Source organism: Rutilus rutilus, assembly GCF_951802725.1.
Source record: "Rutilus rutilus genome assembly, chromosome: 11".
Lineage (NCBI taxonomy): Eukaryota > Metazoa > Chordata > Actinopteri > Cypriniformes > Leuciscidae > Rutilus > Rutilus rutilus.
Genome location: NC_140216.1, coordinates 41,040,511 through 41,066,335, shown reverse-complemented (window position 1 = coordinate 41,066,335; position 25,825 = coordinate 41,040,511). Strand labels below are relative to the sequence as shown.

At 37.7% G+C, this 25,825-nt stretch overlaps 1 protein-coding gene and 2 long non-coding RNA genes across 3 annotated transcripts; 1 reads left to right on the top strand and 2 right to left on the bottom strand.

The window, feature by feature from the left end:
- Positions 1-21: 21 nt before the first annotated feature.
- LOC311300376 lies at positions 22-1,311 on the bottom strand. The gene is made up of 3 exons (XR_014629279.1): positions 565-1,311; positions 252-320; positions 22-151 (listed from the first exon to the last, which is right to left on the bottom strand). It is a non-coding gene; the product is annotated as an uncharacterized lncRNA (long non-coding RNA).
- A 1,202-nt stretch (positions 1,312-2,513) lies between these two features.
- On the top strand, positions 2,514-12,783 carry LOC311300319 (uncharacterized protein). Its single transcript, XM_084424556.1, has 6 exons — positions 2,514-2,650; positions 3,127-3,173; positions 3,609-3,920; positions 6,647-6,898; positions 7,012-7,092; positions 11,823-12,783. Coding segments are annotated over exons 1-6 (840 nt in total). The 5' UTR covers positions 2,514-2,648; the 3' UTR covers positions 11,969-12,783.
- Positions 12,784-17,938: 5,155 nt separating this feature from the next.
- Positions 17,939-21,135, bottom strand: LOC311300368. The gene is made up of 2 exons (XR_014629270.1): positions 20,995-21,135; positions 17,939-19,775 (listed from the first exon to the last, which is right to left on the bottom strand). It is a non-coding gene; the product is annotated as an uncharacterized lncRNA (long non-coding RNA).
- Positions 21,136-25,825: the final 4,690 nt, after the last annotated feature.

The window sequence follows — 25,825 nt, the reverse complement described above, 5'->3', positions numbered from 1 at the left end:
CACTGTCCTGCAGAGTTTAGCTCCAAACCTAATTAATCAAGTCTGGTCGAGCTGATCATGTTCTTACTAGGAATACAAAACACTTCCTGGCAGGTGTAGCCAAGCCGGAGCTAAACTGCAGGACGACCCTTCAGGACAGAGTTTGGACAACCTGCAATAAATAAAGCAATCCACAATGCCTGCAAAAAACTTTGAAGCAGAAGACACAATTTCAATCTGAGTATGATTATGTTCATCATAGTTATGCACACCAGTGCTCCATTCTTGATAGCGATATGCAAGTCCACACGCTGGGCATGCCTTGCAATAGGTTTCAACACCTAAAAACAAAAACAAACAAAATAAGCAGCTAATCTTAACACACATTATTGAAGTAAGAATTTACTACTAACAAATAAACCTTCAATTATTCCAACTGTTGTGACAATTGTAGCTTTATTAGAGATGAGCAAAGGATCACTAAGGGGTTCCGAACACGATGAACAGTGCATTTCATCTTTTCATCTAAATCTAAAAGTCATCTAGGGAAGAAGGTATTGTTTTCTTTGTAAAGATATACTGCACCATTTTCTTGAGGTCCTCATTTTTTGGAGGGTACACATTGTTCTCAGTATAATCAGAAAGCCCAGTGTCCACTGTCAATGGAGTCTTGCAGGTCAATTCCACCTCTGCTCTTCACTCTTTGGAACATTTTTGTGTTGGTTTGGAAAAGGTACCATTTGCACACAGCCTTGTGTATACAGGAGCGTCTTGGCCGAGTACAAGGGCTCTGCCATGTGTTGTTTTTTGCATTATAAACAACCATGATTCTTCCCAATCGGTTATAGAATGAAACTTTTGGCTCAAAAACTGACACATAGTGCATATAGGATGGACCTCCAAGAGTCGCATAGGATGCAAAACACACATTTTGTTCTTGAGCTTTTTTTCTGAGCATTTAAGCACTGTCTTTTGCGTTCCTCTGAAAACCATTTGTGCTGTACCATTTCTCTTAAAGCCTCTTCATGCAGGACAACATTTCCAGCATCAGATCTGCAGTAATCCACTGATTTTAAGTGTGTACACTCTGACAAGATCACATGCCACTTCTTCTTTTAAAATCCATTACAGAATTGCCGACATCAAGTCCACAAGTCACCTTGTGTGAAATTCCCCATGTTTTTTGATAACATAAATGGGTATACAAGGTCTTTAGACGATTTTGCAACAGCAAAAACTGATTTTTTTGGGTCAATACACTGACTTTAAAGGTGAGACTGTGCAGTGATATCAGGTTCAATATTCAAGTGTGCCCTTTGTATTGGTTTCTTGCGTTTTTTTTTTACGCACAGATTGCAGTGGGGACAACATAATCTTTGCCCCTGCTTTCTACGAACATATTTCAAGCAGAGGTTTCATCAGTGTCACCACACTGAGGAGCTGCACCATCTGTAATGATAGGCATTCTATTGAGTAACCACAAGGTGGCAGTATAGCCTTTCCTTCTGTGTGATGCTACATGTTCACACACAAATGTTCATGCGTGACTTCTTGAATAACAGAAGGCCGAACATTACATTATTACATTATTATCTGTTTTACTACTTTGCACATATTTATGTGCTTTATAAAATCAGACTTGTTTATTATTGTTTTCGAGCAGTGAATGTGCTTGCTTTTTCTGCATTCCAAGTGTCAGTCAAAGATGATCAAATCTATAAAAATAATAAACAACATTTAAAATAGAAAAATTCATATATAAGGCAAAACATGTATGACATAAGTTTCCAATTATGATACGTAACATCACCGTTCACGTTATTATCTATAACCTTAAGTTATCTGTAAGGTAACAGGCATGTAAATCACAACTGAACTTCATGACGAAACGCGCGAAGTCTGTGGCTTTATCTTGTGTATTTCAGATGGTCTAAAAACTCTGATTGCACAGAACAGTCATCGATATAAATCGCCGACTCTGAAGTCTTCAGTTTAGGCTAACTGAAACAAACTGAAAGTTTATGATGACAGGACAATGCAATAGCTACAATAACAGTCAGGTTAACGTCATTATGGTATTTGATGTTGGAAAAGAAACAAATACTTCAAATGTTGCGTTTCCAAATGAGAAAGCACGTCCGTTGAGTGAGATCTGTACTCCGTCATTGAAACGGGTATCCGTGTGTGTGGACCACGGAAGGTCAGTGTCATTGACTTGCACTGGAGTAGCCTATATCCGTGGAGCCATCACGGAATTTGGGGCGATTCCGTGATGGCTCCACGGATTTTGAGTTAAGGGCCCGTGGACATTTCACGGAATCCTGTGAGACCAGGCAATGTCATTACAATGTTGCTATTCCTATAGCGAATTAGCCATTTAGGCCTATACCTTTAAAATTATTATTTTATAAGCATACAGATCCACGTGGTTTACATCAGTAAACTACATCTGTGTGACGATAACGTTGTTTATTAATTATGGAATGATCACTTTTGTACGCCGTGATCTTCGGAGACACTCCCTGTTGTTGCTCAGAATGTCCAATATTAACATCAACATCTCCTGTGGAGACTTTCGCTTTGATTTCTTACATTTAAATCGCGCACGACATGCTGTAGTTTACACAGTCTTGACCCCCGATGAATAAGACTTATGCAGAACTTTCACTATGTAAGTTTTTCATGTTTTTAAATATAAATCCAGCCGGTGTGTTTTTGTGTTATAGTAGCCTAGCTAGTTATATCGTTTTTCTGTTTGTGTAAACTATGCGGAAATGAGTCATGATGTTTATAACAATTATGTTTTTTTTTGTTGTTTTTTTGTTTGTTTTTTTCTAGCGAAATTAGGACTATATGATAATTACATTTATATACTCTTCTGTAATCTAACATAATTTATAAAACGTGTTGTTTATGTATTGTGTTTGACTGATATTTTTTAGTATTATGGAAGTAAAACCAAAGATTCAGATTATAGATTGATGTTTCTATCATATAAGTTCGACATGTGTTAAATATTCAGACAAAATGAAAGTGAATGATTAGTATTATTTCACCGCTCAGGAAAGTGTTTTATATCTGTATAAATGTGTTTGTGATGTGCCTGAGTCTGTCACATAAACCAGCTCTTCTGGTTTCTCAACACAGGTTTCCGAATTTCCTGCTGCTGCTGTTTTGCTTTATCAATTATAGCGGTTAGTATCATTATTGTTTATAAATTGTAACCATTTTTATTTTATTTTTGAGTTATTCTAGTTTATAGTTTCTCTGTTGTGTAACTTAGCCATGTGACTTTGGTTGACATTTGAAGATTAATGATGAAATTTCCTACCATATTGCACCATCACACACTGTGACATATAGTTCATTTCAGGCAATTAATTAATAAACAATGTTCAGGAATCCACTACATCTGATACAGCTTTATATTGTCATCAACATTTGAAATGTTAAAATGTGGCAGAGCTAATATTCTTCGCTCATTGTTACTTTCATTTATAAACCTTTTTTAATACAGTTAACTAAAATAAGAATATTTAATGATGACCTTGATTACAGAGAATAGACACAAACACATTTTTTCAGTATTGATACTTAATATTGAATTATTCATCTGTCTGTGTGTGCAGGAACCCCCCAGGCAGGAACCAAAGTTATACCTGTGACGGGGAAAACAGGAAGCAACGTCACCCTGCCATGTGACTTTGAGGCCAGAGAGATATCTCATTATCATTTAAGCAGTTGGTCAAAAGTGATCTATGTTTGTCAGAGTGAAGAATGTAAGAGTGAAAATGGCCGAGTATTTAAAAAAGGATCATGTGACGTCGTCATCAAGGATCTGATCTATAGTGATGCTGGGAAATACATTCTGAGAGTTTATTACAAAAATGCTCAAGCAGTGCTGGAGCGACTAACCCTGGAGTATCAACTTCATATTCAGGGTAAGGTCGAAACTGATCAAACCATCATCATGTGCTTTCTGGATTTCCTGATAATGTTGTAATAATGTTTGTACTGCATACTGGGCCATAACCAGCAAAGACATTAATGTGACACACAGCCCCTCTCTGAGCAGACAGTAGAGTCCAGAAGAGAGGTGGAGCAGAGGCAGAACAGGGGGAGGGATGGAGGGTTTGTGTGGTGGAAGAAGGACTGGAAACTGAGGCAGATTGGGGGGCCAGAGGGGACCAGGCAGATAAAGTAACCAGGGCGAAGCCAGCAGGACTGAACTGGAGGAACTGGAATAAAGAGCATAGACAGGTTATGGTTAAGCATGTCAAAAAAGGCATATAGAGTTCTTCCCCTTCGATGGCCTCCATAGGCATGGCATTACAGATTATGTGGTTATAAAAGAACAGGCTGGAAGTTCCGACCTCCATGGTCAGTTCATGTTCTGTTCTCAGTTCATTTTTTGGTTTGCATCATTATTTTATTACGCGCACTTTCAGCTTCATGAACAGGCACCACTGGCATATGTACGTTTCATTTCCTATTCAAATTATTTCCCTGCTCAAAAAAAAACAACGTTTTAACCTTACGGAAAAAAGGCAAAGTATAAACACATAAACTACCGGTATTTATTTACTTCAGATCACCATTCGCGGGGGCGGTAAACGTCGCCATGGTAACCGCGGCGCGACTCAAGTTCGACCAATCAGAGACGTCAGTGTTTTGCTTAGAATTATGGGTAGTGTAGTATTTCTCCAGAAGATCGCAAATAACAAGGTTGATTTTTATACTTTGTGGCTTTTATAGGAGCAGAAACTTTCGTTTCACAGCCTCGTAGCTCGTGGTCAATCTAACTTGGATGGTTTAGGGGTCTCCAACCTTTTTTAGCTACTTTTTAAAAATGAAAGTGGCCGAGAGCTATATGCAATAATTAAATCTCTTAAATAATGTCTCATAACTCTCATATTAACAACTATGCTAACTGTTTTAGACCTAAACGAGTTATTGAAGGCCTATAAAAGTACTAATACTACACAATAAAATCAATTCACCAAGTTTTATGTCGAAAACCAGCAAATAACAAATAAACTTACCATCAATATGCACTTTTTGTTTGCATAAACATTAAAATAGTAACATTAAAAATGATGGCCAAATTTGAAAGGAGTGTCTTGCAACATGTTATCTACTAACATGTACAAGTTCAAATAAAGTTTTGACAAAAAAGTTTTTATAAAAAGATAAACCTCGCATATTTCAGCCTTTAAATCATTTTTATAAAAAGAATGATTCAAAAAAGACAAAATACTGACATTTACAATGCACATTAGCTTATCTTTTATTATTAATAGTCAAATTCGGTCCGATTTTCCCGTGGCGTCTGTCGTTGCTATGTACCATGCGCTCTCCACAACGACAGAGAAGTTTTAATAGCTAATGGATTTCCACTACCGATAAACGCTTGCTGTAGCTCTGCTAGAAGATTTATTTACGGAGAAGAAAAAAACACCCGTAGTTTGGGTGCACCCCCATCCTTAATATTGACTCGCGCCTGGAAAAAATGAGTGCGTCGCTTTACGAACTTGAGCGTGCAAAAGACGCGATATGTGTGAACGGCCCTTGGCGAGCTACCTCCAATCAGGCCACGAGCTACTCTCGCGAGCGACGTGTTGGAGACCACTTTAGACATTATGTCTGAAAATAAATATCCTAGGGAGAAAATTAATGGGATTTTCCTGTTCTGTTAGGGGCCCCCTTGGAGGGCGGGGCCCGTTTCAATTGAAACGGGTGAAACATAGGTAAGGCCGCCTCCGGTCAGGGAACAAGAGTTCATGAGCGGGCACCACCGACTTAGGAGTAGATGAAGTGTAAATGGCCCACACACATACACAGGATTGCGGTTGCCATCACTGGAAGACCCCTGGATTCAGGACCACCGGAGCACCGCAAGGCAGTCCATGAAGGGGCTGTTGTCTTTTACTTTCATTTTGTATTTGTTTATTTTATTGTTAAAGTTTGGGGAACATTAGCCGGTTCCCGCCTCCTTAATCCCACAATGTCTAACTTTGCTACAATGACTGTTGAGGACTCTGGCATGGCAGCCATGATGGCTGATAACACCATACTGGGCCAAGCTGTTCAGGGGAAGGGTCCTCCTCTACTCCACAGTAAAAGAGGAGCCACATCAGCATCAATTAATAGTCCACATAGTCACACAGAGTATCCAGAAGCCAAGATTTTTACAGGTTTATTGAATACAAAAAGAAAAATGTCTTTTAGTATGATTTCATTAGTGCTTGATATGCTAACTCACCAAACTGCTGCTGGATTTGTGCATGGTGAAGTCTAGAATTACAGGTTGAAGATCTAAATGCAGCTTTAATTTAGGGTTATCCACAGTCGTAATCTATAAAAAGACACGGGCAAAAGACAAAAGCCATGAAACCAAGATATACAAACAAGACTTTGCAATGGATTTGAAACACAGGGCTTATAAAGGCAGAACTAATAAAGAAAATGACACACAGCTGAACATAATCACACATTATGGAATGGTCAGGGAATGGGAATGGGAAATGGAGTTCATGATGAGGTAGTAAAGGAGACGGAAGGAGTGCCCTCTTGTGGAGACCATGGGCACTCCAGCTGGCGGATGTGACGCACATCCCAACCAATAGTTAGATGACTGAGGATAACTTGTCTTTCTGTTTCTCCTCAGATGAGATCTTTGTGAAGGAAGGAGAGGAGCTGAAGTTGGATGTTTTGTTATCCAACGCTGATAAAGTTGTGGATCAGAGCAAAATCAGCTCAGAGTGGACAGAGGTGTGGACGAGAGGTCACGGGGTCAACAATGATCGACTGACTGATCATGATGGAAATCTGACCATTAATGAGTTTACAGCCAATGACACTGGAACATACAGAGTTCTGGATTATGAAGGAGAAATCTTGATCACAGTCTCAGTCACAGGTGAGAGAAGATCAGTGGAAATACTTTTTTTTATTAGACAGCCGAGGTTTATTCACCATGATTTGAACAGTAAGTGTTCAACCTGTGTGACTAACCTTTGAAATCCTCTACAGAATCTAGAACTCAAAGGGAAAATGACTCAAATGGCAAAGTGGACCCAGATGATGACAAAACTGATAGCACTGAACATCCTAGTAAGTAGGAAACAATAATATGGGATACATTTTCTGCCACAAGTATTGCCGTCATGGATCAAAATGTTTTAAGCATGAATCAAAACTTTAAACATTTATATATTTTTTGTTTTTTACTCCAATGCTGTAATGTATACCACTTTAATGTTACACTATACTATAATGTTGACGGGTACGAGTGAGCATCAGCAGCTAAGAGTATGAAAATATGGGCAAAATTCAGAAAGCACAAAAGTAATATTATCAAGGAAAACATGATTTTGTGTGCGATTCAAATAATCATGCCTTTTTGTGCAATATCATTTTAAATGTATTTAAAGTTTTGATTCATGCTTATTATTTTTAAAGGGTCATGAAACCCCCCGTTTGATAGCACTAGTTTTGCAACAGCAACAGTTCTGATGCAGACAAGATTTTGATCACATTGAGTTAAAATCATCAAAGCTTACCACAATTCATGTTGCAAAATCACTATTACATACAACAAAATTAACATATGGTTTTGTTGGCTCACCGTCAATTACACAAATTCACACATACGATGTGATATCTATAGTTTAATGCACAAATAAATGCACACCATTTGCATTTTTATTCCATAATGATTCAAAGATATGAACGCGCGGTCGCATCATTAATACAGTTTTAGGCTTATTTTGCTGCGTTTTGATAAGCCGTTTGATCGGTTATAGGAACGTAAAGACCGGTTACATTCACAGTGTGGATGAATTGTGTTTGTGTCGAAGACTGAGGATCTATTGAAGAGAACTTATGTGATGCAGAAACTCTTACAAAGCAAAAACAAACACTCCTTTTTGATCCATTAATGCATCTCTCACTTATGTATGCGATCATCTCACTGTTTGTAGCGCCTGTCATAGGAAATCAATGCATGCTGTCGTGAATAATTAAATGAGGCGTCTTCTCATAGGATCATGAATAATTATGAGACACCAATTTATACTTACCTCATGTTTGCATTGGTGAAATCATTAGTGAGTGCAGAAACTGCGTTGCAATGATAAGATCTTCATTCACGCGATCAACAGACTGTCATCTGCTCAATGCTTATCACTGCAACCTTTTATGTGATGGGAATAGATCTAAATACTTTAAAAACTTCTCACGATTCGTTAATCCCCGATAGCTGTAATAGTAAAAATGTATAATAACTGTAATAATAAAAGTTTTCGAGAGAGTTCCACATGTAATGCTAGATATTTCATATGCAAGCATGTCAGCCAATCACAGCAGTGGGCATTTACACTGTCTCACAGCAGCCAATCACAGCAGTGGGCGTTTACACTGAAGTCTCACACAGACACGCCCCTTCAAACAGAGCGTTCAAATCAGAGGCTAAAATCAGGCTAGGAAATATGCCTTTAATTTCTAAATTATAACAACTTTTGATCTAAAAAACATACTAACATTTTAAGGGCACCCCAGGAAACATTCTAAAATAATAAAATAATTCATGCAATGGGACCTTTAAAGCCGGCTCTCGGGATGCTTTAGTTTGATCCCTGCTGAACGCGTTCATGCATGTGTTTAGAAGGAGGCGTGGCTTTGGAGATGCTCTGAAGGGAGGGTTGGATCTTATGATTTCAAAGCTAGCTCGCAGGGCAACCTTTTTGGCAACCTAGGCGAGATTCCTATTGATCCCCTCAACCCCCAAAATTTTAATTTGGCATTAACAGTTTCACATGTACAGGACTTTGTTGCACTATGCTGGATTAATGTTAGTAAATCACACCTGCAAACTTGTCGCTTTTCGGCGACAATCGTCGTTTTCTTGGTCAGTTGGGTCATTTACGTGAAACGCGAAGAACCGAAGAGTTTTTGTTGGGGGGCGGGGGGAATTAAAATTTAGTTATTTCAAATGTAGGCGCGTTGCGTGTGGTGAGCACGCTCATAATCCGCCGGCGCGACCACAACATTGTCCAACATCAAATGGCAAACGTAATGCAAGCGGAACGAAACTGCTCGTTATTGTGTGGTTGACGGACCGTTTATCAGTTTGGACCAAAGCAGCGCGAGCCGATCGTGATAAAGCGACACTGTTACTACACAGCGCTAATAAGAGATCCAGTAAAGAAAGCATTTGAATTCGCCACAGAAGTAATAACATCGCTGCGACTCCTGCGAGATCTAGTGAGAAACATTCACATTTCTCTGTTATTAACGGATCAAACAGCGCTGACGTGGAAACCAGGAAGAAACATTGTGCCATGAATGAACTATCCGGTGTCCAGAGATCAGCAACATTCACCATGGATTTACTGTAGTAACACTAACTGCAACCATGTAAGTTTGGCAGGAATAGTAAGCTATAATGCCTTCAAGTAACATTACGTCGGTTTTATTTTGACATTATGAATACAATTGCTGCCCTCAAATGTGAATCATTCTGAACTAAAATAAACCTTTGTTTATAACTACTACAATATTTTTTCCAAGGAGCTGTTTTGTTTTATATGCTCCTAAGAAGAGTCAATTATAGCTCCAGAATTGCTCAAAGTAAAAAAAAAAATCATACTTTATGATGTTAGTTTTAATAAAAAAAAGAATAAAAAAAATTAAATCAAGGAAATTTCTCTGGCATTTCTTTCTTTTTGCTGTATCAAAAATGTACCAAACCGAACCGTGACAAAAGTGTATCGTATCGAACCGAACCGTGAATTTTGTGAACCGTTACACCCCTACTGTTTACACAACAGCTGATGCGAGAGTAAGTGTAACATAAAGCAATTTGGCAACTGTGTTAATCTCTTAATCTCTTGTTGCGCCGCATACCTGGACCGCATATGCGCCGCATAATCTAAACACACACACACACACACACACACCCCCCGACACTGTCACCTTTTTTAGTCTCAGGAGTTTGCAGGTCTGATAAATGATCGTTCTTTCCCATAGGATTTTGTGAAAATATATGTTGGCTGGACCTCTGTCCCACTTGGGTGTTCGGGGGTTTGCTCCCCCGCAAGAAAACTTTGTACATTTTAAGGTTAAATGCATCAATATGGCGCTCTTTGAGAGCTCAGAATTAGGAGCTTCAACTTCAACCCATGAACTGTGAACATTGAACAAAGAAAAGGCATTGACTTGTACCTGGACATTAAAAAGGGCTCAAACGTCTTTTTAGGTATGATAAAGAGTCTTAGTCTACATTACTACATTACATTATCACTGGTGTAAATAAGTAATGTTAATAGGGTATATGTCGAACGTCGCATGACGAAACCGGAAACCTGGTCTCATCGCATCCGCTTGTCATAGAAAGTGTTAACAGCCGTATGAACTGATGCCGATATCTATGGAATTTTAAGGTAATCAGCTAACCGACCTATCTCACTTTGTTATTGGCTTTTTATTCTATTTAAATATCTAAACGTTAGTGTGAAGATTTTTTTTTTTTTACTTTTAAATATCGATCTTCACATGCGAGGGACATTGGTTATGATCATCTTTGCTCGCTCCTTTTAAGTTATCTTGAGTAAAACGGTAAAAAAATGCATGAAGCACATACAAAAGACCTGAACCGGAAGCGATGCGTCCTGTTTTCCGGTTTCGTAATGCGGCGTTCGACATATACCCTATTAAAGTCTTGTGCTGTTTTATAAAGGCACAAAGCCATATCACCATTTCGATTTTAGTTTGTTGGCAAAATATAACGCTAGGGACCTTTATGTTAGGCTATTAGTGTTACATCTCATGTCTTGGGAAAAGGGAGAAGAGCGAGTTCGGCAAAAGGCGGATTCGAACTCGGGTCGAATGCGTCAAAAGCTACTTTCTAGCACCTCACGCCCTACGACCTATGAACTTTTGCTAAAAAGACAGGCACTTAGTGCAAATATATGCTCCGTTATCGGAAATGTATTCGGATTACGCTATCGGATTTATCTTCCACTCGCTTGGGCGAGAAAAAAAATCTCTTGGTGTGGTGTGTGGTCTCACTGGCGCCCCCCAGCTGTTGCGCCCTAGAACACCGCCTAGTTTACCTATGCCTAGAAACCATAGACAGTAAAAGAAATGGACACAGCGAACCCATTGGATTCAACAGAGAAAAGTGAAGGCAATTAGAAGCTATTAATTTCTCTACTGTGCGACAGAGAGTCACGTGGTTATGACGCAATCGTTAGCCTATTTTTACAAAAACTGCTTCTACGGGGCCATAACGTAAGACACAAGGTAATGGAGCCTTTTATACATTGTCGTGTTTCTTTAGAAATAAATAATGGACAAATTTAGTCTTTAAACGCCTCAGATGTAAAGTTATTCGCTGTCAAAGTGACGCCAAAATGAATGGGAGTCAATGGATGCTAACAGCAGGTGGGGGTCCGCTAATCAATGGCGGCGCCCGGGGAAGCTTCAGTTTGTTCTGAAACATTACCCCCTTGCTAGAAACGGCCCTGCTAGTTCGCTATTGCTAGCCTGTAGCCTCTCCGAAAATTACCTACCCAACCTTTAAATGTTTAATTCATGCTTTGTTCTTACAATCCGTGACCAAATGTTTTGCTATTCTGATAATTTTGCAGTCGTTTCTCAGTTTTGTGAAATATATATTTACATGTTTTTCGTTTCACACATATTATTTTTGATCCATGACCTCAATACTTTTGGTGGAAAGAAAGTTAATCCAATACATTTAAAACTTTACAGATCATTTAAGTCTTGAGTTTAAAAAAGAATAACATTGAAAAAATGTTTGTTCTCTTCCCATCTTCCAGCTGTAATACATTGTGTTTTGAGTGCTGGAATGCTTTTGTTTGTGATTCTGCTGGTTCTGGTTCTGGTTATACTGGCTGTCATCAAGAAACAACAATTTCTGAACAAGAAAGTGGAACATGATTCCTCCCAATCTAATAATCCGTAAAGAGGCACAGTAGTGACGTCTCTGGTTACTTGTAATTCTCCTTCAGAGCCAACAGATCTGCACAGGATTCTGTCAGCATATTTCTGCAATATACTGCCACTGAACTTAAAGTTGACATGAACTAGGATTTAATGTTTCTGTTGATTCCATCAAATCTTGTGTCTAAACAAATGAAGAACGTATTCACAGTGTAAACAGCGAACAAACGTATCTATGCCAGACTATGAAAGACAAAAAGTGCAACTACTGTATATTTTGTAAAAAAATGTTTATTTTTTGTTTTTGCCACTTTCACCTTTTGTCTTGCTCAGTTTTGGTTTAAAAACACCTAATATTCAGCACTGACACTTTTAACAGGGGACAACAACTAGTCTAATAAAAAAAAAAAGATAAGAAACGTAAAGCAAAACTATAAAACATAAAGACGCTGCTTGTTCTGGCTCGCTCGTCTGTCGTCTCTCTCCTTTCTTCTCCTCCTTGGCGTCTTTTATCTTTCAAATGATGAACAGATGCAGCAACAGAAGAGAAAGAGTGTGTGCGCTAATAGCGATAGAGCGACACCAAACAATGGAGGGACAACAGAAAGTAAGCATAAGACACAGCCTGAACCAGCGACCGTAACAAGCATTGACACTGAACTGACTGGAAATGAATAATGTCCTTACAGCTGAAATTACAGCAGAATTGAACTTTGTTTGCATCATTGATCATTATTTTCCTGTTTATCACTGTAAAGCTTTGAAACAATCTGTATTTTATAAACTGTATGATATCTGTAAAGTATGGAGTATTTTAAATATGTATGTTTAAATAAAATGTATATTTAATATGGTTTGCTTCATCTAAAGTGTCTTCATCATCTAGAGTTTTGTTCTTACTGTTGTTTTCGTCCGCTCAAGTGGAGATTTGCATTATTCTTTGTAAATCTGAATTGAAGTGTATTATGAAAAAACACAAATGAAAGCATTTTTGTAAAAAAACATTTGTAAGATATTATTATTTAAGATGACAAACTGGAGAGACTTGTTAATTTTTAATGATATACTATGTTTGTTTCAGTCTTGTTCTTTCTCCAGTGTGAAGTGAGTAAATAACTCGGACTGACGCCATATGCCCGTGACTCTACACTGAATCTTTGATTTTTAATGGGAATGAAAGCGAGTGAGGGACAGACAGACATGCATCTCTTCAATGGGCTGAACTGTTATTTAATGCGTTTTAGGATTGTTCTGCTCATGAAACACTGGAAAAATATATTTTTAAGAAATTTCAGTTGACAAAAAACCTATTAGGAGGTTTATACAGATTTTTTTTACAGCGGATGCCATTGGAAAAAGTGATTCCCAAGCAAAAATATATACAGTGACAAAACCTAAGGCAAAAGAAATTTAAATCTACAAGAGGTTCACATGTGTATTCTGGCTATGCCAATATCCAGGCCCAAAAATACAAGGAGTGATTACACTCTCCTTAGGAGCCGTTTTATAGAGTTAGGCTCCTCCCACTTCTGGAACATACCATGTATAAATAAATGAGAATTTTAAAGCAAGATAAAACTACAAATGATATTAACATACAACCTATGCATCACACTATCAATTACAAAAAGTCTAAACATTGCACAGAAAAATGTCTGAGAAATTTAAGTGATTTCCCCTGTGATGTCTGACAATGAAAGTGCCCTTCCTACTCTTTACTGTCTGTGTTCCTACTGGGCAATCAGAAGCTTTAAAATGGCAGCCGTCGCTCACATGGGTCTGCCAGTAGAGAGGTGACCACGTGGGTATAACAGTATTTTATGTGTATATGTTATTGTTACAGGGGAAATAAACTGTTAACATTTGTAAAAGAGTTTGGTGTGGTTTCTTTGAATGTTAAATCATATAACAAAACAAAACATTAAGCATTGAGACAACACAAACAACCGACAAAAGAAAAGAAAATTATATAGGCCTAATCAAAACCGTGGAGCTAAGCAGAGGGCCTATTACACCACCTAAATAGAAAAATAACCACACATCTAGTGTATATTATTTTATTTTGCCGGCATCTAGATTGTATGTGTGTGTGTGTGTGTGTGTGTGTGTGTGTGTGTATATTGGTGTGAACTGTTCATGGGTGTTCATGCACTTCAGCAGTCCTTTCAAAATAAGAGTTGTAGTCACAGGCTATCTGTGACAAGCATGTTTTAAGACATTTTTATACAGTACCAGTCAAAAGTTTGGAAACATTACTATTTTTAATGTTTTTGAAAGAAGTCTCTTATGCTCATCAAGCCTGCAGTAAAAAAAAAAAAAAAAAAACAGTAATATTATGAAATATTATTACAATTTAAAATAATGGTTCTCTTTTTTAATATACTTTAAAATGTAATTTATTTTTGTGATGCAAAGCTGAATTTTCATCAGCAAGTACTCCAGTCTTTGGTGTCTTATGATCCTTCAGAAATCATTCTAATATGATGATTTGATACTCAGTTATTATCAATGATGGAAACAGTTGTGCTGTTTAATATATTTTTTTGGAATACTTTTTTCAGGATTCATTGATGAGTAAAACGTTAACAGCATTTATTCATAAAAACAGCATTTATTCAAAATAAAAAAATTTCTAACAATATAAATCGTTACCATCACCTTTTATCAATTTAACGCATCCTTGTTGAATTAAAGTACTAATTTCTTAAAAAAAAAATGTGTTATTGTTCCCAAACTTTTGAACGGTAGTGTATATTGTTACAAAAGATTTCTATACTAAATAAATACAGGTTTTTTTTTACTTTTTATTCATCAAATAATCCTGAAAAAAGTATCTCAGGTTATAAAAAAAATATTAAGCAGCACAACTGTTTCCAACATTGATCATAAATCATCATATTAGAATGATTTCTGAAGGATCATAAGACACCAAAGACTGGAGTACTTGCTGATGAAAATTCAGCTTTGCATCACAAAAATAAATTACATTTTAAAGTATATTAAAAAAGAGAACCATTATTTTAAATTGTAATAATATTTCATAATATTACTGGTTTTGTTTTTGTTGTTTGTTTTTTAACTGCAGGCTTGATGAGCATAAGAGACTTCTTTCAAAAACATTAAAAATAGTAATGTTTCCAAACTTTTGACTGGTACTGTATATATATATCAATAAGAAAAACATGAGTCAGGTTCTGTCCCAGCCAAAACAAAGAAACACATGCTTGAATATCATTAGAGCTTTTGTTGGAAATGAACATCTTTTAGACATTGTTTTAGGAGCATTAATATAATGTACATATACGCTGAGTTTAAGAAAAAAGAAGTTTGATACGGTTAGACTTTGTGTGAGAGCACTTTATGGACTACAACTCTTCGCTGCTTTCGACGCGGGAATCTGAAGAAAGAACAGCCCATTTGGTTTGAATGGTGACATTTAGGTACAAAACACACAGGCATCTCGATCTGTCTCCATAGATTATCGCGGCATTAGCACCGTGATTTGACAAGTGGAGGGAAAATGTGTTATGGGGTGACGTCACATAGGCGACATGTAGTCTTTCTCGTTATGTCTTTTCCACAACTGCTAGCCGAAGAATCATACCATATACAGTGCTATGCATAAGTTTAGGCACCCATGCTAAAGTTGACTAAAAAGAGGAATAAAAAATCATCTTTTGGAAATTGAACTTAATGCCTTAATTTAAAAAATTAGGAAAAATCCAACCTTTAAGGACACCAATTTTCTTTGTGAATGAATAATGTATCGTAAATAAATAAATGTTCTTCCTTAAAATACAGGGTGCATAAGTTTGGACACCCCTATGTTAAAAAACCACGGGTAAGTCAACTTTATGGGGTGACGTCACATAGGCGACATGTAGTCTTTCTCGTTATGTCTTTTCCACAACTGCTAGCTGACGAATCATACCATTTACTGTCAAACTCGTAACATGGAGAGTTATATAAATAATTCACATACAACATATGTTCACATTCATGGCACAATTCAAACGGGACCAGAAAATAATTATTTTCTCACATTCACTTGCATTGACGATTTTTCAACCTAGAGGTCCAGCGGGGTTAGGGAAGGGGGCGGGACTTACCAGCTCCATATGGCTCTGGGTTTAGGTAGGTATATGTAAGGTGTATGTATGTATATATGTGGATATAGACCCTTTGCAAACACGTGACCACGACCACGTGATGACGCCATGCTGGACGGCAAATCACTGGACGCACAGGCTTAACAGTAGTAGACGAGTGGGAAATTTGATTCGTTTTAAACAGTTTAAAATAGATACCACTATGGCAAGCCATTTTAGCTTAAATTGTACCCAGTGTTACTCGTTGTAATTGCATTTTTTTATTTTTAATTCAATTACAGAGCTCTGCAATTATACATATCTTTAATTTGTTTTTTTACTAGTAAAAATTCAATTAGAGAGCGCTGTAATTGTTACTAGTAATAATTGAATTGTAGAGCTCTCTAATTGTTATTGTTACTAGTAATAATTGAATTGTAGAGCTCTCTAATTGTTATTGTTACTAGTAATAATTGAATTGTAGAGCTCTCTAATTGTTATTGTTACTAGTAATAATTGAATTGTAGAGCTCTCTAATTGTTATTGTTACTAGTAATAATTGGATTGTAGAGCTCTGTAATTAAAAATGAATGGAAGTCAATGGAGACATATGACTAGTAATTAATTTGTAGAGCTCTCTAATTGGAATTGTTACTAGTAATAACTGAATTAGAGAGCTCTCTAATTGTATTTTTAACTAGTAAGAATTGAATTGTAGAGCTCTCTAATTGTTATTGTTACTAGTAAGAATGGAATTAGAGAGCTTTGTAATTGTAATTCTTACTAGTAATAACTGAATTGTAGAGCTCTCTAATTGAATTCTTACTAGTAAAAATGCAATTACGACGAGTAACGCTGGGTACAATTTAAGCTAAAACGGCTTGCCATATACCACTAAACTTCATGGCTTCTTCTATTGAAGAAGTTGTAGTGCCGTTATCGGTGGAGGTAGGGCATCTGGTAGGTGCTCATAAAGAGCGGTATTTGGAGAAGTTGGAGATAGCAGGTTTGGATACCGACCCTTACCTTCTTCCTCCCTCAGTTTTCACGGACCTCATTAAATCGCCGAGTCTGCCCAACTTCAGCCCACACGATTTGTACCACTATGTGGTAAACGGGGTATCCCCATACACTGGTGCTGATCTCAAAGCTTTTAAAAGTCTGGATGCTTACCAGTTCTTTGTAGCTGGCTGGGTTACAGGTAGCTACGCGATGCTACGCTAACGGCGGGTGGAGGTACTTCATAATGGCAAAGGTAAAGACATCAATCTATGGTTTATTTTGTATTAACATCTATTCTTTACTTAAGTCAAGATTTATATAACACGTAGCCTATGATTTTAGAGGAAATGGTTGGCCGTGGCTTTTTAATGGATGCCTGGACGCATCCCGGCTCTGAGAGGGCATTCATTAATTATCGATCACACGTTAATCCATGCAGTAAATCACGGAATGTCTGTGATCAGTAGTAACCACATATAATTGTAACATCTAGCCATCTTATCTGTGATTATATTCGCTGTAGCCTATGTTAAGATGTTAAGATGTATTCACAAGGGGCATTTATGGTGTCACTGCAGCATTAAACAATAACATCACAATAACATTCATGTAAAAATAATGTATTTATGCCACTTTCTGTATTTGTAGGTGCATCATAGCCAGTGAACCAACCTAATTAGGCAGATCTGTTACCCTGACCTATGCAGATTTTCAACAGTATGACACAAACATACAGTTTCTGTTTTTAATTTCACAATAGTGTAAGTGAGTAAAGATATTAAATGTGCTTTGAACTGTTATGTTTCAACTATGGAAATGTATGCAATACATGTGTTCTAATGTAGAGGACCCCTGCTTTCTTTAAAAAAAAACATCAAAGAAACAAACACAAGACAAAGAAATGCATTTATCATTGGAATATTTATTACAGTCAGTATTACAAATTATCAACATTAAATTACAAACATGATGACAGAGTGCATCCCTCAATCTCTTTGAGTGCCCTTATCTATTTTTAATCCCAGGTGTATGTCCTTTTATTCCCTTTGCCTATTTATTCCTAATGTTCCTTTTAAATGGTTCCTGTTATATTTCATTTACACCTTTTTAAAGGGATAGTTCACTTTGAAATTAAATTTTGGTATGATCCAAGATCTAGGTGTCTTTGTTTCCACAGTAGTTTCAATTTTGATATTTTTAGGTCAAACCGTTCTTGTCTCTAAGTCATATTATGCAGGTCTATGGTCACTGGCTCAAAATTAAATTAAAACAATTCCCCATCGTCCAAATTAAACAACTCATCGTAAGTACACATTGATGGCCTAAGACACGAAACGAGCGGTTTCCAACTGAGGGCGCGCGCGCATCCGGGTGTGTGACGTGTACGCCGCAGACTGGTTCATAGATATATACTAGGGGTGTAACGATTCGTTTTAACAACGATTCGATTCGTATCACGATTCGTGGTTGTCGATACGATTCAAGGACGATATTGGTTCATTTAGAACGATACGATCCGAAACGATTCAGTGACTTGAAATTGATTCAGTGACTTTTTAACCAAAATGTCTTGAAAGGGAATCAGGTATCAATTAATTATGCGCGTGCAATTAAAGAGTGCACGCTACGAGCACAGTATAACGATGACAGGACATGAGATTTAGTTTTTCTGAGGTGAGAGACTATTTCGTTACAAGTTATGAAAATAATGATAGAATAATGACACTGACATATAACCTGACAACATCATCTGACCGTAGATACTGAATCTGGACAACACGTTTTTTTCTAATTTGTAACGACGTTGCATGCTTGTAGTTTATTTTGTGCTTTATATAGGCTATGAAACGATATAAGCCTGCAGCGCGCGCCGCCGCATTTGCGCGTGCAATTGAAGAGTGCGCGCTACTGCAGTATAGCGGCTGAGAGGACAGGAAAGTCCGTTTTTCTGAGGTGAGAGACTTTGCGCTGCTTGTTGTCTTTGCGCTGCTGCTGGCGCGCCACGCATGGCGATCACTTCTAACGTTTAACGCCTTTATCATTAAAAGTGCTAAGATAAAAACATCCTTATAAAGTCTGACGTGCTTAAATCCAATGCGTTATTTCATAGTATCGATACAATCGATTCATTACCTTTTAAAACGATGTTAGATCGATATATGTCTAGATGGATATAACTTGCCGAGCACAGATCGATGTAGTTGGATCATTAAGAATATGAATCGATACATCGATGTAGTTGATGAATCGTTACACCCCTAATATATACACTAGATGTCGCCTTAAAGACATTCGTTCCAATGAACTGCCGTAGACAAGGCGACATCAACGGCTTGAGGGTAAGTAAATCATGGGTTTAATATCATTTTTGGGCGAACTATCCCCTTAAGATTAGGCCAATTTTGGGTACTGACATCTATAGTACTTACAATTCATAGGGAAATGAGAGAACAAATCCAATGAAAAGGGCACTCAAAGAGCTATGACGACTTAATAACATTTTTCTAATTTTCAGATGGGGATGTGAACATAAACAAAAAGTCAGAGAGACGTATGAGGCTTACGCTGCACAACAGCATCAGGAACTAAGTGTTTGTGATGCCGGTCTCCGCATTGATTCCTCCCGTCCCTACCTTGGAGCATCTCCAGACGCCTTGCTGTCCTGCTCCTGCTGTGGCGATGGTATTTTGGAAATCAAGTGCCCACACTGTGCCAAAGACGCCGGAGTCCTCAGTGCCACTGAAAAGAAACATTTTTGCATTGAGAACACAGATGTACACATGCACTTAACAGAGATCATCAATACCACTACCAGGTGCCAGCCCAGTTGTTTGTGACGAGGCGGAAGTTTTGTGACTTCATGGTGTGGTCTACATCCGATTTTTTCGTACAGAGAATTTTGCCTGATGCTGACTTCTTTACAGAAGCAGTGCAGACTCTCAAGAATTGGAGGAGAAGTGGGGCGTTGTTCAAAACATGAAGTGAATTATAGAGTGTGGTCTAGACCTACTCTATTTGTAAAGTGTCTTGAACTCTTGTTATGATTTGATACTATAAATAAAATTGAATTGAATTATTTAGTAAAATTTGCAAGTGCATAATTCTACATACATTTAATATCCTTTTATAAAGGACAACAGCACGGTCAAAAGTTTGAGGGCTGGTTTATTTTACAAAAATATCTTTCAACATGTTTATAAAAGAGCCAACCTAAATTACATAATGTACAACTACTTAACGTTTGTCCTGCATGTTTCAATTAAATACAAAGTGTGAATGTGTTGAGGAACTGACACATGACAATTTTAAGAGAACCATGGTCCCAGCCTATAACTATCCTGACACATTATCCATTTCCTATTTGTAAAGTAAATTCCTGTTAAATGACAAAAACAACCTCTGGATGGGAAAAGGGTAATTTACAATCACTTTGAATGCAGCGCATGAGGTCTGCTCTGTGTTGTTTTTCCGACAGTGGCAGAGGAATCCTCTACATTAAAACGCATACAAACTTGTACACAGTTTACCTGTCAGCATTTTAACTATTTTTATCCAGCTGCTAGCTAACGTTACCTGCTGTCAAGTGTAGTGTTAAATAGCCTCCCATGCAGCAATGTTTACGTTGCCTCTAACGTAAGTTTATGAGCATCAGGGAGAAGCATAGACATTTAAGTGGCACCAAAATTTGCGTTGTTCTTTGTGTCAGATACAGATGACTCTGTTATAGACGGCCGGGTGATCAGTGTATTCCTGACATTTAAGCTAGTTAACGTTACGTTTGTGAATGGGTAACGTTAGACTGCACAGCCCTATCACGCTAGCTGGTACTTGCTCATTACATAACATTACTTTACTCATGTTACAAATGACAATTTGACTGGGTCTTTATCTGGACATGGATGACGGTATGGTATTACACAAATGAAGTACACGTAACTGGGAAATACATGACTCTTACCTTGTAAAAAATGCTCGCAAATCCTGGAGTAAGTTACTTGGAGGGCTGATAGCAGCAACCCATCGCTGCCTTCTCTCCCCATCAAATGGTATTCGATAAAAAATATATATTGACTTTACCCTGTCTATAAGCACAGCCCACGGCACAACACAAAATAACATTTTATTACGATTTTTTTTTTTTTATTATTATTATTACGAGAACGAACACAAACACGTACTCGTTTGGCTTGCCGTCCGCCTATAGAATAGCACTTCCGCCGTCCGTCAGAGTAGTATGAAGCTGCAGACTCGGAGCCTGCTGCATCTACAGTCCCGCACCCAGAGTCCCGCATTCTCAGACCCCTCGTTTTTCGAGACAGCGCCTCCTATCAAATTAGATCGGATAAACATGTGAAGAACTTAAGCCGAAACGTGAGTATCGTCAATTTTATTTAGTGAATCATACCTCATTCGGTTTCTTTTTTAATCAAACTACTTTATAGCTCATCGATACACCAACATATGAATAGTCCATTTAATATTTGTAAAGTAGTTTGTAACAAAATTTGAGCCGTTAATGTATGTTTTTTCGCCTTTTTTCCCAGAAAATATTTTGATAGCTTAGGCTATAGCCTACGTTAGCCTTTAACCTTGGACTTTTGGTAGACAAGCCATTGTAAAAATTAAAATTAGTTGACATTAAAGTAGACTAATTAAATACATTAAGTGTGTTAATATCAAAGAATGTCATCATTAATTATTTAATCAGATTCACCATTTTACCTTTTTTTTAATTACCGGACCTTTTTTCCTAAAACTATTAAGTTGAATTAATTAATGCCGGAGTAATTATTTTACTTTATATAATTTATGTAGACTACTTAAATTAGTTATTATAAAACGTAGTATTAAAATGAATCAATATTAATTTAACTGATATGAAGTTGTTGCAGCCATTTCCTCCGTGGCCCTACTTATCACCCTAGGTATGCTTGTAATTTGCATTTGCAAAAAAAATATGATTTATTATTACACAATATTTTTGACAATGGCATTCATCTTTTATTTTAGTGAAGTCGAGGAATTTGACAGAGCGATTGCAAAAAGAAGGAACATTCGCCTACCAGAAATTTTTATACCTTATGCATTTACATTTTACATTTATTCATTTAGCAGACGCTTTTATCCAAAGCGACTTATAAATGAGGAGTTTTTTTTAATGCAATTGAAGACGAAAAGTAAAGTCACTAACACAATTCTTTCCTTTTTTCTTTGCTTTGTCCTGTTTACAGCAAGATGATGCTTAGGTGATCGTTAAATAAAGTACAGAATTGTTTATTATTGGTGTTTTGTCTATTCTTATTTGAGTTTTGCTTCGCATTCAAAATATCAAAAAACAGGTTTTGTAATGTTAGCAGGTATAATGTTAATTAGACCATCATTGAACTGAAAGAAAAATTGGAATTTGAATAAAAAAAAAACATTGTAGCAATACAGTATAATATCACATAATATTTTTCAGAAGATAGTTCAATATGCAATTGCGACTTTATTTCTCAGAATTGCGACTTTATATCCTGCAATTCTCAGAAAAAGTCACAACTCAGACTTGATATAGGCCTATTGCAATTGTGAGAAAAAAATCAGAATTGTGAGATAAAAAGTCGCTATTATTATTTATTTATTATTCAGTGGCGGAGTCAAGCTTCCATAGTAATTGTATGCCTTCCATCAGTAATTTTCTTTCAATTACACCCACGCTCAAAAAATAACTACTGGGTAATTTGTTAGTCAGAGTACACAATGAGTTTTTTTTTTTGGCACATGCATTAAGCAGGGAACACAAATATTTATTTGGATAACTTTATTGCATCCTATTGTTTTCAATGGCATTTGGATAAGGGTGTTATACGATTTTCCGAACAGCAGGAGGCGCTGTCTCGAAAAATGAGGGGTCTGAGAATGCGGGACTCTGGGTGCGGGACTGTAGATGCAGGCTCCGAGTCTGCAGCTTCATAATGTTGGTCCGTCATGGCGTTCAGAATTCGCGCTACCAGAGAATGTCTAATATGGCGGACTTCCGGCAAGATGGCGAAGCGGGTGCACGTAGTGATGGCAAAATGAGGCTTCCTGAACCACTGAGACCTCGCAGGCCATTGCTTCAGCCAAAGGTTCATTACTCGAAGCTTCATTCAGAATTGCTCACTAGTGACACCTAGCTACTGTGCAAAGAAATAGCAGACAAATTAATTCATTCTGAACCAGTGTTCAGAGCCACGCCCCCCCCCCCCCCCCTCCCTAACTTTATAAAAAAAAATATTTTTTTTAATAAAAAAATGTATATTTTATAAAATACTTTTAGAAATAAAAATATTTATTTGTAATGTAAATATACAAATAAATATTTATATTTATTTGTATATTTTTATTTAAATGTATATTTTATAAAAATATTTTTATAAATACAAATATTTATTTATTTATTTTGTAGGCTACTCACTGTTGATGTCTGTAACCTTTCATTTGCAATAATAAAAAGACATGATCAGACATTTGTCCATTACTGTGTATAATATAAAATATGTATCTTTCTCTGTCTGGATTTACTTGTGCAGAGTCACACACACAGTTTATTAATTATTCATACATTTTTTGGATAGTGACAGTATGAACAACAACAGTGACACTGTGTTGAGTGCAGTGCTTATGTTAGAGGGAGTGTAATAAAGTAAATTTATCCATTTAGCAGATTATAGATAACAGATTAAAGTAAACTGCAACAGAATAGTCCGGAAGGAAGGATTACAATAGATTTTTTATTGAGAAACAGAATTATTTCAAGTGTGTTGGGGTTTAGACGATTCCTCTTCTTGGACAAAATCTCTCTAGCCTTGGAAAATATCCTTTCACAAGGAACAGGGGATGCAGGGGAACGTAAAAATGGCAGTGGTACAAATGAGGACACTGATGCTTCTGTTGAGCCCAGACAGGGGAGGATTCCCTCTTTCTTGCTGGCTCCATTACCAGGAAAAAGAAGAGTCACAAAAAGCAAACACATCCAAAAAGGCAATCCAAATCAAAAAGCAGTCCAGTCCAGATGCAAAAATCCAGAGCAATCCAAATAATCTTAGCTAATTAATATAACAAGACTATAATATAGCTAGGCCTACTATAATAATAATATACTATAACTATTCTAACCTGATAATGTAATAATATACAGCCCTCACATATGACACAACAGTTATCATCTAACTCTCTGACTCTCTGTCACATATGACACAACAGTTATCATCTAACTCTCTGACTCTCTGACACTTCTTCTACTACTCCTGACAACACCCACAAGGAGGCGCGAGTTTCGAACCGCCTTTTATCCGGAAGCGACACTCAGACCGAACCGATGACGTATCCACACAAACCGAGGCCTCGTTTGTCTTATGCTGCGTTCACACCAAACGCGAATCTGCGTCAAAATTCGCGCCTGCCGCGTCTAGTTACACGCGTGACCACTTTGTGTGCATTCGCGCGTCAGAGCGAAATTGACGCGCGTAAAATCAAAAGTTTGAAGCAAAATTTACGCGCGTCAAAGGCGAATTCCGGGGGCGAGAGTTTCGAAACCTGTTGGCGGCCATCTTTTTTAGATGTTTATCGAGCATTAGCAATAGCATTAATCGAGAGAGTCACCGCTCGTATATGCTCTGGAGAGCAGAAACAGCTGCGTAGGGGACATCGTGGCTGTACTCGGGTCCACCAAACCCTCCGGAGGGTTTCAGGAGTTTCACAATTTGCTTCAGGAGGTAGGTTTGGTGGACCTAACGGTGAGGACGCTGACGAGGACAGCGTAGGCCGTATAAAGCCTCGGCCTCGAGTGGTCTCTGCATGACGAGCCCGCGCTGTACAGCCCGGCGCGAGGTTCACCCTCTCCCGCACCTAATCTGTCATTTATTTTTGTTTTGATAATAAATGGAGCCAGCCTCCAAAAGTGAAACCTATCCTGTGATTTTTTGAAAAGTTTTTATATTGTGTTTGTTGTCTTTACATTAGATTAATAAAGTTTCATATAATCTAGAATAGATATGAAATAAATAGCATTCATTACAAAATGAGTATCTCTCATTGAAATCGAGTTTTTATGTGAAAGATTATTTGCTTTGTTGTGCATTTTAGTCATATTACAAAATAATTTATTGAGGCCAAACATAAAATAACATTATAAACTGTCAGTTCACCACGTGACAGCAGCAAGCAGGCTCCTGATTGGTTAACGCGGCGCGAATTGACGCAGAAGTTCAGATTTTTCAACTCGGGCGGCAGACGCGAATTCGCGTCAAACGCGTGAATGCACAAATAGCACTAATAAATTTCGCGCGTAACCAAACGCTCAATTCGCGCGAATGAGGCGAATTCGCGTCTACCGCGCCGCGCTAAACGCCTCATTCGCGCCGCAAGACCTCCAGACGCGCGTCAACGCGTCTTACCATTGACTTAACATTGAAATCACTCGCGCCAGACGCAAATTCGCGTTTGGTGTGAACGCAGCATTAGTCACGTGATTTTCACGTTAACAACACAAGCCTCGAATCGCGGCTTCATCTGGCACGCCCACTTTTTCTCGACACACGCTCCGACGCCTCGGTTCAAATGTCCCATCACTAGGTGCACGTGAAGGCTTGAGCTCCGTCTGCATGTCCCAGAATTTGTTTTAATCAAACTTACTCTCTGACTAAATTTTTATATACCCCGTGAAAAGAACTCAACACAAATACCTCCCGACTCATGAAACCCTCTACAACAAGACGAGGAAGTGTGTCAGCTGGAGGACACGACTACGCTACCAAAATGGAGGT